The sequence below is a fragment of the Mobula hypostoma genome, chromosome 19 (assembly GCF_963921235.1).
Source record: "Mobula hypostoma chromosome 19, sMobHyp1.1, whole genome shotgun sequence".
NCBI lineage: Eukaryota > Metazoa > Chordata > Chondrichthyes > Myliobatiformes > Myliobatidae > Mobula > Mobula hypostoma.
The window spans coordinates 55,399,394-55,414,215 of NC_086115.1; the positions used below are offsets into that span (position 1 = coordinate 55,399,394).

Here is a 14,822-nt window from a genome sequence, read left to right on the forward strand (position 1 = left end):
GTATGCTGCTTAATGATATGCTGATTATGAAACAAGCAAATATCTTACAGGGCAAACCGGAAATTGAAGGTAATCATGAATATTCATCAGGCTGGTTGCAGAAATCCAAGAAAACCACAGTATTAATTTTAAAGATTAATTTTTTTTAAAGATAAAGCATCTGCTGATCATGAAGCAGCAGAGAAATTCATTAATGAGTTTGCAAAGATCATTACTGATGAAAATCTAACACCAGAACAAGTCTACAATGATGACTGATTTTATACCTTACATAAAACCTAAAAAAAGGTCAAATACAAATACAGTGTACTATAACCTTTATAATCAGAACATGGCATCATAGGTGGAACTGAAAGCCTGTTGTTGTTCAACAGCTGATTCTGGTATTCTCCCAATGCAGCTGTGCTGCCTGTTACCCTGCACACATTATATTTTCACTGTTTCTGCTGCTACCGTCTGGCAAACAGTACCACAGCATTAAGGCCAGGACCAACAGGATCCAGGACAGCTTCTTTCACCACGCCATCAGACTTATCAATACATATTGATCTGATTGTGTATCTGACTGTACATACATATATTCAATTCTGGTGTTTGGGAAATATCCTCTCATATTTTCCCTCTTTATTGCTCGTACATTGCGACAGAGATGCAACATAAAGTTCCCTTGTACAATAACTACAAATATTAATGGTATGTAACAATTTTTATTGTTAAATTGATATATGTGATGGACAACTGTAAGACAATGACCGCTAACTGGTAGCACATAAATTCAGTGTCAGAAATGACGACACTGAATTTATGTGCTACCCAGCTATCTCCTTATATATTCCAACATCTGAGATCCAAGACATTTACTGCCCCAAGGATTTTGGATAAGGGGTACTCAACCTGTGCCACTGCATTCAAAACGAGCTCAAGGCTTGACAATGATTATAAACTGTATCGGCAATCATCATACAAATTATTCTTTTACTCTAAGCAGTCTCAATAAAGAGAACATACGAACATCAGAACTCGTCTTACCTGTGGTGAAGAGATTGGTGGTGTCTGGTAAAGATGATTAGTTGGTGTGGCAGACTGGAAGGGAGGTAGGTGTTGCTGACCTGGGCTTTGGCTATACTGTAGCTGTTGGGGGGGAAGGTAAGGACTTGCACGACTACTCTGCGAGGTTTGGCGATAAGGGTTATAATTCTGCTGGGTCTGAGGAGGGGAGACAGTTGTGAAAGCTGTTGAGGCAGGAAGTCCAGGCTGATTATTCTGGTAGGTTGTATTAATGTACTGAGAGACTGGAGGTGCCACGAAGCCAGCTTGAGGATGTGTGCTCTGAAATGCAAAGGGATCTCGTGCAGAATGTGCTGAGGAAGCTACAGGTACTTCAGCTGGGGCTTTTGAACTTGAAACTGTCCTTGCAGGCGGTGCTGTTGTTGTACAAGGATGGTGTCCAATATTTGCAAAAGGATCATTGTTAGTTACAGCCTGGGAAAAATAGCTGAAGGCAGGTGGATGGCTCATGGAAGCTGACGTCTGACCCACGAAACTGTCCTCCTCACCAACATCTGTTGATTCATCTGTCGGAAAACACAAAACAGTAAACATTCTTAACTCTATAGGTAGCTAAAAACAACTATCTTCTTTTGCAAATGGGTTATTTGTCATCCTTGTTCGCTTTAATTATTTATTTATTTAGTGATGCAGCGTGGAATAGGCCCTTCCAGCCCTTCAAGCTGCACCCCCAAGTAATCCCCAACAACCTTGATTTAACTCTAACCCAATCATGGGATCATTTACAGTGACCAATTAACCTACCCACTATATCTTTAGACTGTGTGTATGTATATATACACACATATACATACATATACACACACACACATATATTTTGGTAATAAAGTTACTTCAAACTTTATCTGTTGCTTCTGAACAAAAATCACTTTCCAACAAAACTCAGCCTGAAAATACAGCGTTAGTCACAACTAATGCACATTAATTTACAATAATAATGGATTTAATAAAACTAATGAAATATCATAGCCTGTATTTTAAAATATTTATTTATTTATTTAGCGACACAGCGTGGAGTAGACCTGTCCAGCCCTCCAAGCCACGCCACCCCAGAAATCCCCAGTAAACCTGATTACCCCTAACCCAAACTCGGGACAATTCACAATGACCAATTCACCGTCCTGACGAAGGGTCTCGGCCTGAAACGTCGACTGCACCTCTTCCTAGAGATGCTGCCTGGCCTGCTGCACTCACCAGCAACTTTTGTGTGTCACCTACCTGTTACAGCTTTGGACTGAGAGAGGAAACTGGAGCACCCAGGGAAAACCCACACATTCCATGGGGAAGATGTACAGAGACTCCTTATAGAATAGCATAGGAAATGAATGCAAGGATAGAAGCTGGAGATTTTACGGAGCAAAGAATAAAGAGGAAAGCTTTGAGATGCGAAAGAGAATAATACTGGTAAAAAAAAAACACACACACACAATGCTGGAGGAACTCAGCAGGCCAGGTAGCATCTATGAAAACAGTACAGTTGATGTTTTGGGCCAAGACCCTTCAGCAGGACTGGAGAAAAAAAGCTGAGTAGATTTAAATTGGAGGGAGGGGAAAGAGAAACACAAGGTAATATGTGAAACTCGGAGGGGGAAGGGTGAAGTAAAGAGCGAGGAATTTGATTAGTGAAAGAGATACAGGGCTGGAGAAGGGGGAGTCTGATAGAAGAGGACAAAAGGCCCTCAACCGCATCTCTTCTGTTTCATCGATATCTGCTCTCGCTCCAGCTTCCCTCACCCTATCAGGGATAGGGTTCTTCATGTCCTCACCTACCACCCCACCAGCCTCTCATCCAGCATATAATTCTCCGCAACTTCCACCACCTCCGAAAGGATCCAACCACCAAGCACATCTTTCCCTCTTTCCCTCCCTGCACCCCCCCCCCACTTTCTGTAGGGATCACTCCCTATGTGACTCCCTTGTCCATTCGTCCATCCCCACTGATCTCCCTTTTGGCATTTATCCTTGCAAGTGGAACAAGTGCTACACCTGCCCCTCCATCTCCTCCTTCATCACCATTCAGGACCCCAAACAGTCCATCCAGGTAAGGTGACACTTCACCCGTGAGCCTGTTGGGGTCATTTACTCTGTCCGGTGCTCCTGGTGTGGCCTCCTGTATATCAGTGAGACCTGATGTAGATGGAAGACTGCTCTGCTGAGCGCCTGTGCGCCGTCTGCCAGAAAAAGCGGGATCTCCCAGTGGCCACCCATTTTAATTCCACTTCCCATTCCAATATGTCTATCCATGGTCTCCTCCACTGTGGTGAGGCCACACTTAAGTTGGAGGAACAACACCTTGTATTCAGTCTGGGTAGCCTCCAACCTGATGGCATGAACATCGATTTCTCGAACTTCTGATAATGACCCCATCCCTCTTTCACCATTTCACCATTCCCCATCCCTTTTCCCTCTCTCACCTTATGTCCTTGCCGGCTCATCACCTCCCTCTGATGCTCCTCTCCCCTTTTCTTTCATGGTCTCCTGTCCTCCTCTATCAGACTCCCCCTTTTCCAGTCTTCTACGCCTTTCACAATCAACTTTCCAGATCTTTATTTCATCCCTCCCCCTTCACGGGTGCGTGCGTGCATGTACACACACGCTTGGATTTCCAGCATCTGCAGATTCTCTCGTTTGTGAGCGAATACATAATGGAATTGACAACAGTACAAGGTTTTAATAAATTAATTCTCATGTCAACAGTGCTCGTTGCTCCCATTCTCACTAATGTATGACACACCTCCTGAAAGGGTGTGGCTGCCATTGGTTGGCAGTAGCCTTCATGATGGAAAAAGAAACTTAAACATACCAGTCAGATCCTAATAAGCAAAGCTCTTTGGTACTTTGACAGTTTTTCTGCTGTTAAAACTCAATGTTCATGAATCTCACTGATGCTCACATGTTCAAAAATAAATCAACTTTAAATACAATCTTAGCATGATAAACGTTTTTAAACTATTAGTAATATGATCATTTTTTGGGATTTTTGAATCACTTGAAGTAATTAAACACCTTTACATGATGTCAACTCAATTAAAAAAATGTACATAACCTGGAACATGCCATGTCATTCTTTCCCCCACAGCCATTCTATTCATTCAATGGGATTTACAGGAAGATGCTGTTTCCTGCTTGGCACTGCTGCCTGCCGCACCTCCAACAGTGTCCTTCAGTCAGCTGCAGAGTCAGCATCCAGGGACCACCACTCATTGACCTTTCACTTCCTTAGTCCTGGTACATCTCCTGGTGGTGGAGCAGTGGCAGAGACGTCTCCGTGCCACCCCCTGCAGCTAATTGGTCCCCCAATTTCTGTCCTTACTCCTCAGCCACGGCTAAAAGCTGCCCTTTCCTCCCTCTTCAGCCAACTCTCTGGCAGCCCTCCTGAGCCTCGCTCTGGTCACTGCCATAGCATGAAGTGACCCTATCACTGAAGCGCCGATGAAGCCCCGGCATTTGCCTTCCTCACTACCAACTCCACCTGCAAGTTAACCTTCAGGGTGTTCCGCACAAGGACTCCCAAGTCCATTTCCATCTCAGATTTTCGGATTTTCTCCCCGTTTAAAAAATATTCTGCACATTTACTACTTCGACCAAAGTGCATGACCAAGCATTTTCCAACATTGTATTTCATTTGTCACTCTTGCCCATTCTCCTAATCTAAGTCCTTCTGCAGCTTACCTTTTTCTTCAACACTACCTGCCCCTCCACCAATCTTCGTATCATCTGCAAACTTGGCAACAAAGCCATCTATTCCATCATCTAAATCATTGATATACAGCATAAAAAGCAGTCCCTACACCATCCCCTGCAGAACATCACTAGTCACTGGCAGCCAATCAGAAAAGAACCCTTTTATTCCCACTCGCTGCCTCCTACCAATCAGCCAATGCTCTAACCACGCCAGTGACTCCCCAGTAATGCCATGGGCTCTTAACTTGATAAGCAGCCTTTCTCGCTGCACTTCATTCTCCCTGATACTTGTAGCCCCCCGTGTATAGTCACTTCTCCCATTCACGACTGCACTTACGAAGGATCTTTATCTCATTCTCTATATTCGTTCCAGTTTTTGCCATGTAATCCTTCCTTTTGGGCCCATCTTTCATCCTGCCTCTCAGAGGATCTTTGGGTAGTCTTCTCTTTGACGTCTTTGTAGTCATTGATAGGTGTCTCTGTTGCAAGAGACCAGTGGTTGGGTGACTAACTTCCTACTCCTTAGTACAGACTTTCCTGCAGTCATCCAGTCTTTTCTGAATATCTTCCAGTCGTCCCTGGACACCAACTGTTCTTTTACAGCAGTCACTGGATATCCAGAAGTTTCAATGAGATTCACAGGAAGATGTCATTTCCTGCTTGATATTACCGCTTGCTGCCTCCAATTCCCTTCGGTTAACTGCAGTCAACAGCCAGGGATCACCACTCCATGATGTTTCATTCCCTTATCCTTGGTACTTCTCCCGGTGGTTGAGCAATGGCTGGGACATCTCCTTGCCACCACCCCCTGAAGTTTTCAATGGAGTTAGTCGGTCCCCCAATTTCTTTCTCCTCAGCCACAGCCAAAAGCTGCCCTTTTCTCCCTCTTCAGCCAACTCTCTGGTGAACCTCCTGCGCCTCGCTCCAGTCACTGCCATATCAAGGAGTAACTTTATCAAAGTGCTTTCAAAACCCTGGCATCCTACCTCCACAGGGTAGATGATGGTCCTCCATTCAGCTTCCATACACTCAACTGCCAGGTCGAAGTACTTCAGCTTCTTCCACTCATGGGCAGCCTCCACTCCTTCCTCCCGTGGGACAGTTAACTCAATGAGGAGGACTGTCTTGGCAGCCGTGGACTACAGTACTATGTCTGGGTGGAGATGTGTTGGTGATTTCCATGGGGAACTGTAGCTGAGATTTGCCTTCATGCTCCATTCCTTGCCTGTGGAGAGGAGTCCTGAAGAAGCTCTTGGGTGGGTGCATTCAGCGATCTTACTAGCCTTAACAAATGGGATGATTTGTCATTCCACTGGGGAAAGGCTGCTTCTCGCACCCTGTCTGCAGGTCTTCAAGATCTCTGCCAGCTTCTTTAGGACCTGCTTGTACTGCCATTTGTAGCACCCCCAGACAGCATGGAATTTCATCCAGCAAGGATGTGTTGGAGGTTGGCATTGGTGGTATCACACAGGGGGCAGCTATTTTCACTGCTGAACCACCGTTGAAGATTTCGGTGGCAGGGCAAGGTGTCATAAGTTTTCCTGATGAAGAAGCTGAGTCTGAATACAGGTTTCCCCCACCATCCGACGGTACAGCATTCCTATGAAACAGTTCGTCAGCTGGAATGTCGTAAAGCAAAGAAGCAATTACCATTTATTTATATGGGAAAATTTTGTGAGCGTTCGCAGACCCAAAAATAACCTACCAAATCATGCCAAATAACACATAAAACCTAAAATAACAGTAACATATAGAAAAAGCAGGAATGATATGATAAATACATAGCCTATATAAAGTAGAAATACTTTTCCACAATCATTGCCGGCACTGTTCTCCATAGCGAAAATCTCACGCAAGCGCTACCTTTAAGTTATGAAGCTGCCAAATCATACCAAATAACACATAAAAATACACAGCCTATATGAAGTAGAAATAATGTATGTACAGTGTAGTATCACTTACGGGAATCAGGTAGACAGCCTGCCGAACACACTGATGATGGTGTGTTAGACTGAGTCGGAGTTTGGGTGGTGCAGTAGCCCCAACCCTCCGGGCAGCGAACCGATACCAATCCGCAAAGCATACAGGGGTACAGCGGTAGCCTGGAGGCACACAGCACACCTTTAAGAAAAAAGCCGAAATAAACATGCTAATTAATTAGGTGCCGCTGACACGTAATTGTCGGCCCAGATCAGAGGCGATGCAATCGGCAATCACTTCTGATCTGGGCCGACATTTACGTGCCAGGCGGCACCTAATTAATTAGCATGTTTATTTCTGCTTTTTTCTTAAAGATGTGCTGTGTGCCTCCCGGCTACCACTGCATTCTCCATGAATCGGTATCTGTCCGCAGCCTGGGGGTTAGGGTGGTGGGACACTGGGGTGTCATCTCATCGTCTGTTTCCATTAGGGCAGGCAGGTCATCTTCCTCTATGTCTGTTTGCCTCGATGTCAAAGGACAAGGTTCGTCGTTTGCTGTGGCTGATGTGGAAGGCTTGCTTGACTGCTGAGACTTGCGCATTTTTCCATCATACAGTTCCTTGTAAGCACTCAAACCATCTTGCAAATATGCCCTAAACCGATGTACCCTTTCTAAATTAAAGTCGTACTTTATTATTGCAGCGAAAATCTCACGTAGTTGCTTCACGTTCAGTTCCTGGATGACTTCACTTTCGCTACTGAATTCGGTTTCGATTGTTATCCTTTCCTCTTCCAATTGCATTAGCTCTTCATCTATCAGTTCTTGGTCATGGGATGCCAAAACCTCTTCAACATCATCTTCATCAACTTCCACAAGCCAAACTCACTTTGTCCTTACTTCGTTCACCACGATCGAAACGCTTAATTATGTCTAGTTTTACGAGCTCTTTCAGGCTTTTTACCCTTACAAGCTCTTTCAGGCTTTTCCAACATCTTGCAAATGGCTGCTCACAGGCACGTGTTAAAGCAATGCCGCGAGAATGCAGTTCCGAATCCGGGGGAGAGCAGCTGCTCGAGGGGGCGCGCTGATTTTTTTTTATCGCGCGCTGATTTTCCCTGCGCACTGCCTTTCTTTGTAACAGTGAAAACACCTTCTGTTCGCGAAAACAGGGAGCTAATGTAGTTCTTTCGTAACAGTGAGGTTTCGTAAAGCAAATGTTCGAAAAGTGGGGGACACCTGTAAATAGTTATTGAACCTACACTGTCTAACCTGGCACTTTGTAAGTGACAGTTTTCCCCGAAAAGCAGTCCTTCTATCCCTAGACTTCAGAAAGAACCAAAGATTGGAGCACAATCACACTCAGCACCTCTCAGGATGTTTGCATCTTTCCAGAGAACTGTTCTGCATTGTCAGTCATAAAAATATCATGCAACAATGTGAAACTAAATTCTTTATGACACAACCTCAGAAGAAACCCCTAGCATTGCTTGAAACATTCCCAAATGCACGGGCAACCACTGCCAAAGAGCCACCTCACTGAATACTTCTTATGCTAGAGATGCAAAAGCTTGTTTATTTTTAAAAGATGTTTATGAGAAACGGATTTATCATCACAATATATTTTTTGCTGTAATAAAATTTACTCAATTATTCACACATGGCTTTTTCCATACAGCTTGTGATTGTTTCATCAGATTTAAGGGTTGCCTCCATCAGCATTTTGTTCAGTTTACACTGGCATTCACACTCTCCTTACATCTAATCTATTGACCACTGTCACATGATTCCAGAAACAATGTTATTCTATGGCGGGGATCCCTACCATTAACTGAGGTTAATGGACCCCAGGTTGGGAATGCCTGTTATGGCATCCAGTAATGAAGCACTTAAATGACAAATGTATAGATTCCAATACACAACCAAATTAGGGGTACAAGCTGATAACATTGAGGTAGCAGAATCAATACAGTTAGATATAAACAAAATGCAGATGTGGACAGATAAATGGCAGATGAAATTTAATGTAAATAAGTGTAAAGTATTGCATTTAGGATGTAGAAAAATTAGACATAAATATACAATGGGGGGGAGCTGTCCAGAAGTTCACTGTATGAGAAAGCTTTGAGTGTCCTGGTAGACTCATCACTATCATCTGACAGAGGTGTATAAGATGATGAGAGGCATAGAGGCATTGATCGTGTAGATAGTCAGAGGCTTTTTCCCAGGGCTGGAATGGCTTGCACGAGAGGACACAGTTTTCAACATTTTCATATGATGTAATCTGACCTTTCCGAATCTTTTTTCTAAACTTAAATTATACGAGGAGAGGAGCGGAGTTAACGACATTGTTGAACATGTTCAATATAAGCTGTTGGTCTAGCCCGGTTTTGTTTTTTTTTCTTGCGATTTTTTTTTTCTTTTTTTTCTTTTGGGGTTTTTTTTTGTTTATATATATTTTTTCTTTTTATTTCTTTTTTAATGTTTAATCTCATTATGAGTTTGGAAGTCTTTTATATCTGTGTTACTTAAAATTCATTTTATATTTGTTGATGAACATTTTTCCAATCTCTGTACCAACTTTGTTATTGAGTTTGTAATTTTGAAAAATTAATAAAAAGATTTAAAAGAGAGGGCACAGTTTTAAGGTGCTTGGAAGTAAGTACAGAGGAGATGTCAGGGGTAAGTATTTTTACGCAGAGAGTGGTGAGTGCGTGGAATGGGCTGCCGGAGGCAGTGGTGGAGGTGGATACGATAGGGTCTTTTAAGAGACTCCTGGATAGGTACATGGAGCTCAGAAAAATATTATGGGTAACCCTAGGTAATTTCTAAGGTAAGGACGTGTTTAGCACAGCTTTGTGGGCCAAAGGGCCTGTATTGTGCTGTAGGTTTTCTATGTTTCTGTCAACACCTAGACAATGGACAAAAGTGATCAGGAAGCCTAATAGAATGTTGGGCTATAAGATACGCTCAGTGGAGTTCAAGGGACATTCTCCTTAAGCTGTATAACACGCCTGTGAGGCCACACTTCGAACAATGGGTACGTTTGGTCTCGATATTGTGTGAGGGATGTGAAGGCATTGAAGAGAGTCCAGAGAAGGGCAACGAGACTTATTCTTGGTCTGTAAGGTATAAGCTATGAAGAATGATTGAAAGAATTAAATCTTTTTTGCCTCAATAGATGTAGAATGACAGGAGATGTGATAGAAGTGTTCAAAATCATTAAGAGTGCAAGTAAAGTAGATGCCAGCTGCTACTTCAAAATTAATCCATCATCAAGGACATGGGGCCAAAGGTGGAGACATGGTTAAGACGAGATTTCAGACCAACATTAAGAAGCACTTCATTACACAGTGAGTTGTGGACACATGGAACAAACTACCTGATTGTGTAGTTAAGAGTAGTACTTTAAGACACTTTCAAATCTAAACTCTACAGTCAGTTCAACACCCTATGTGAATAGGGATTTGGCAAGTTTCGTTGGGCCGAATGGCCTGTTCTTGTCAAAAACTCTCTAATGTTCAAATAAAAGTACCCTGTACTCTGTAAGCAGAGGTCCGAGAAAAGAAACTTGACCTTGTCCTAACTGGATGGTAAATTACTACTTACATCAGGGGTTCACACCCTGGGGTCCACAGACCCTTTGGCTAATCAGAGGTTGATGATGTTAAAAAAGTTTGGAAACCTCTGGCCAACATTAATATTAATAGTCACCATCAATGTTCCCTCTAATAGTCACTGTGCGCAAAAAATCTTACGTTGTGCAATTATTTTTTCCTGTGACAAAAGTATGTGCACACTGAATGTACACATGGCACAGTTTATGTAGGTTTACATAATATTTGACATAAAACTGCACAGGATAATAACAAAATAACATACATATTTAAGTCACACAGTTATGTTTTTCTCTCTCCTGTCTGTGGCATTTACCCATTCTTTGTAAACTCTATTTAGACTAATAGAACTTCCAACCAATCGAAAGTTTTTGATTCTCATTAACATATCCAAATGACATTCACCTGAATGGTTTCTCAGCTTGTTTTTGAGTTGATTCATTAGGCTAAAACCTCGCTCACAGTTAGCACTAGACGCAAGAAAGGATCCCCCAATGTCCATCAACTGTGCAAGGTCGCAAAACCATTCCTTTTGAAGTACAAATACCACCATTTGAGCAAAGTTTGAAATCAGTTTGGATTTAATTTTTTTCTTGCATGGCAAATCTGAAATCATTAAACTGTCTAAATATTACAGTATTTTCAGCTAGAAAATCATGAAATTTTAGACATGAGGCATTAACTTATTCATCGCCAAATGTGAACTCACAATCTCCAATTGCGGAGAAATCAAAAGCTGACCATTCTTGTACCTCATCTTCAGGAAACCTTTGTTCTAAATGAAAACAAAGACTATTTATAAAAGTCAACAGTGAACTTGTATCTAATGTGATGTTTTCTTCACGTTGTGGGCTTAGCAAAACTTTAATTTTGTCACTCCACGAAACATTGTCTCCCAGATACTGCCTTCTTATATTGTTAATTTTGCCTCGCGCAAATTGAAGTGAATCAATTGGTGTCAGGCCACTCTTTTGCAGAATCTTGCACAGTGTAGGCAGTTCATCAAAGACATCACTTAAAACCTGTAAAGCTACTTTGTGTGTGATGTTTATCAATTTCTTGTGACAGTATTTAGCCACAGGGTCATTTGACTGATCTTTTTCAATAAAAACTTAGAAAGCTATGTACAAGATTTGAAACAGATCTTTGTGAACTTTACGATATGAACACTGTCCGCCGTGATGCAGCTGTACAAACCGGAACAGGAAAGGTGAGGTGACGTAAATTAGTGACATGCATTGTGGTATTTGAAAAACCGACTAACTAGTTAACAGAAAGATTTAGCTACAAGATTATTTTAAGTAAAATTATTAATTACATTATTTTAGATAACTAACCTTTTGTGCGCACATTAATTTCCTTTATGCACTGGTTGAAAAATGTGTGCGCACACACACGCGCACAGCTTAGAGGGAACATAGGTCACCATGCAACAATAGTTTAAACTCACATATCGGTCTATTATTATTCGTATGGGGTGGGGAATGACATGCATCCAATTTGGTTCCGGGGGTTCGAGTGACTGGTGAGACTACTGCACACTTCCCCAGACGGATGGCCAGGAAGGTGGTTTGTTAAGTAGTTTGCTCATTATACCTTACACAGAGCCTCAAACCGAAAATGCTCTGTGGTATTAGACATAGAAACAGAAAGCTGTTGGTCAGGTGGCTCCGTTACTCCAGAAGTTGTGGCTTTAGAGTATGTTTCAAGACTGACCACTTAACCGTATGAAATACCTTGAAGTTGGTGCATTTATGTGTTCGATTTCACAAACACACAAGAAACAGAGCTTGCCACTTAATAACTAGCAGAGAACATCCTCAGCACTTAAAACTAACTCGCAAGCATGGAACTTAATTCCATCAGATAATTAATTTTTATACTTCTGCTTATTTTTCCCTTGCTTTTTCAATCCAGACTTTCCTTCACTCTCCATTCTGTTACCCATAAATTAATTCGCATCACTTTTACTGGTTTCATTTCTGCTTCACTTCAGTACAGATTCTTCAACCCTGTTGATTGAGGAAACTTGCGCTTTCTCGCTTCACTTAGTCAAAGTCATACTTTATTGATCCCAGGGGAAATTGGTTTTTGTTACAGTTGCACCATAAATAATTAAATAGGAATATGTAAATTATGCCAGGAAATAAATCCAGGACCAGCCTATCGGCTCAGGGTGTCTGACCCTCCAAGGGAGGAGTTGTAAAGTTTGATGGCCACAGGCAGGAATGACTTCCTACGACGCTCTGTATTGCATCTTGGTGGAATGAGTCTCTGGCTGAATGTACTCCTGTGCCCACCCAGTACATTATGCAGTGGATGGGAGACATTGTCCAAGATGGCATGCAACTTGGACAGCATCCTCTTTTCAGACACCACCGTCAGAGAGTCCAGTTCCATCCCCACAACATCACTGGCCTCACGAATGAGTTTGTTGATTCTGTTGGTGTCTGCTACCCTCAGCCTGCTGCCCCAGCACACAACAGCAAACATGATAGCACTGGCCACCACAGACTCGTAGAACATCCTCAGCATCGTCCGGCAGATGTTAAAGGACCTCAGTCTCCTCAGGAAATAGAGATGGCTCTGACCCTTCTTATAGACAGCCTCAGTGTTCTTTGACCAGTCCAGTTTATTGTCAATTCGTATCCCCAGGTACTTGTAATCCTCCACCATGTCCACACTGACCCCCTGGATGGAAACAGGGGTCACCGGTGCCTTAGCTCTCCTCAGGTCTACCACCAGCTCCTTAGTCTTTTTCACATTAAGCTGCAGATAATTCTGTTCACACCATGTGACAAAGTTTCCTACCGTAGCCCTGTACTCAGCCTCATCTCCCTTGCTGATGCATCCAACTATGGCAGAGTCATCAGAAAACTTCTGAAGATGACAAGACTCTGTGCAGTAGTTGAAGTCCAAGGTGTAAATGGTGAAGAGAACGGAAGACAAGACAGCCCCCTGTGGAGCCCCAGTGCTGCTGATCACTCTGTCCGACACACAGTGTTGCAAGCACACATACTGTGGTCTGCCAGTCAGGTAATCAAGAATCCATGACACAAGGAAAGCATCCACCTGCATTGCTGTCAGCTTCTCTCCCAGCAGAGCAGGGCGGATGGTGTTGAACGCACTGGAGAAGTCAAATAACATGACCCTCACAGTGCTCGCTGGCTTGTCCAGGTGGGCATAGACACGGTTCAGCGGGTAGACACTGGCATCCTCAACTCCTAGTCAGGGCTGGTAGGCGAACTGGAGGGCATCTAAGTGTGGCCTGACCATAGGCCGGAGCATCTCCAGAACAAGTCTCTCCAGGGTCTTCATGATGTGGGAGGTCAATGCCACTGGTCTGTAGTCATTGAGGCCGCTGGGGTGCGGCGTCTTCAGCACAGAGACGAGGCAGGATGTCTTCCACTGCACAGGATCCCATGGATAAGGTAATAGTGCATTTATTTACATATTACTCTAGCCTTCATTAGAAAAGAATGTAACCTCACACTGACGAGTAGAAAAAGATTCAACTTTGACCAGAATCGATCCCATTTGGCATGGCACATGAAACAGGTTTATTCTTCAACCACAAACCATTCAATATTTGAAATGATGCATTAAAATTGCTCAATCCCCAGTAACAGCCTCTTACTTTAAATAATTCAGAAAATAAAATTTTGCTTTCCTAAATTCAATCAATGAATTTTCCTCCTGTCATAATAAAATGCGTATTCTCTTCACTGCATGCCGTACTAACTTCCTCCACTTCCTTCTCATGGAATCCCACAGAAAATCTCTCGAATGACTTTAATATTAAGTATAATCACCAAACTACCATCAGAACACAAGAAGCAGAGAAAACAGTTTGCGATATCAGGATGTTTGAAATGGGTCTATGCTGATGGAACAAGATCTTTTAACTGTACTAGAATCATTACACAGGATCTAGCCTATTTTTAAAATCGAACATTTAAATTGTTTCAGTACTGCCATCAGCATCGTTACCATTGCAAATCTCCAAACACAAGATTTACATATTAAAACCTGTAATTACTCTGCTGGTAAAAAAAAATCAGTTCAACCGTAGATAGTCTACAAAGCAGTTCTAACCATAGCTTGTAATATATTTTTAAAATTTAATTTTGTTTAAAGCAGGGGTTCCCAAACTTTATGTTATGGAACCTTATCATTACCCAAGGAGTCCATGGACCCCAAGTTGGGAACCCCTGATTCAGAGATAGAGCGCGGAGAATTCCTTCTGGCCCTTCAAGCTGCACCTCCTAGCAACACCCAAGAACCCCAATCTAATCATTGAACAATTTACAATGACCAATTAACCTACGCAGTCTGTCTTTAGACTGTGAGAGGAAACTGAAGGACCCAGAGAAAACCCCACATTCCCAAGGGGGAGATGTACAGAGACTCCTTACAAAACGATGCTAGGATTCAACTCCAAAGTCCCGAGCTGTAATAGCATCATGCTAACCACTACACTTAAACGCACAAACAAATTTCCATGCAATAAGAGAAGTTGAAGTACATATTTCCTT

At 42.6% G+C, this 14,822-nt stretch overlaps 1 protein-coding gene across 1 annotated transcript in view; it reads right to left on the reverse strand.

Moving 5' to 3' along the window:
• Window positions 1–14,822, reverse strand: part of sec23ip (SEC23 interacting protein) — a 157,041-nt gene that overhangs the window by 134,945 nt on the left and 7,274 nt on the right. The window contains exon 2 of the mRNA XM_063071924.1: window positions 1,030–1,574. Within this exon, the coding sequence (XP_062927994.1) occupies window positions 1,030–1,574 (545 nt within the window). The remainder of the gene's footprint in view (window positions 1–1,029; window positions 1,575–14,822) is intronic.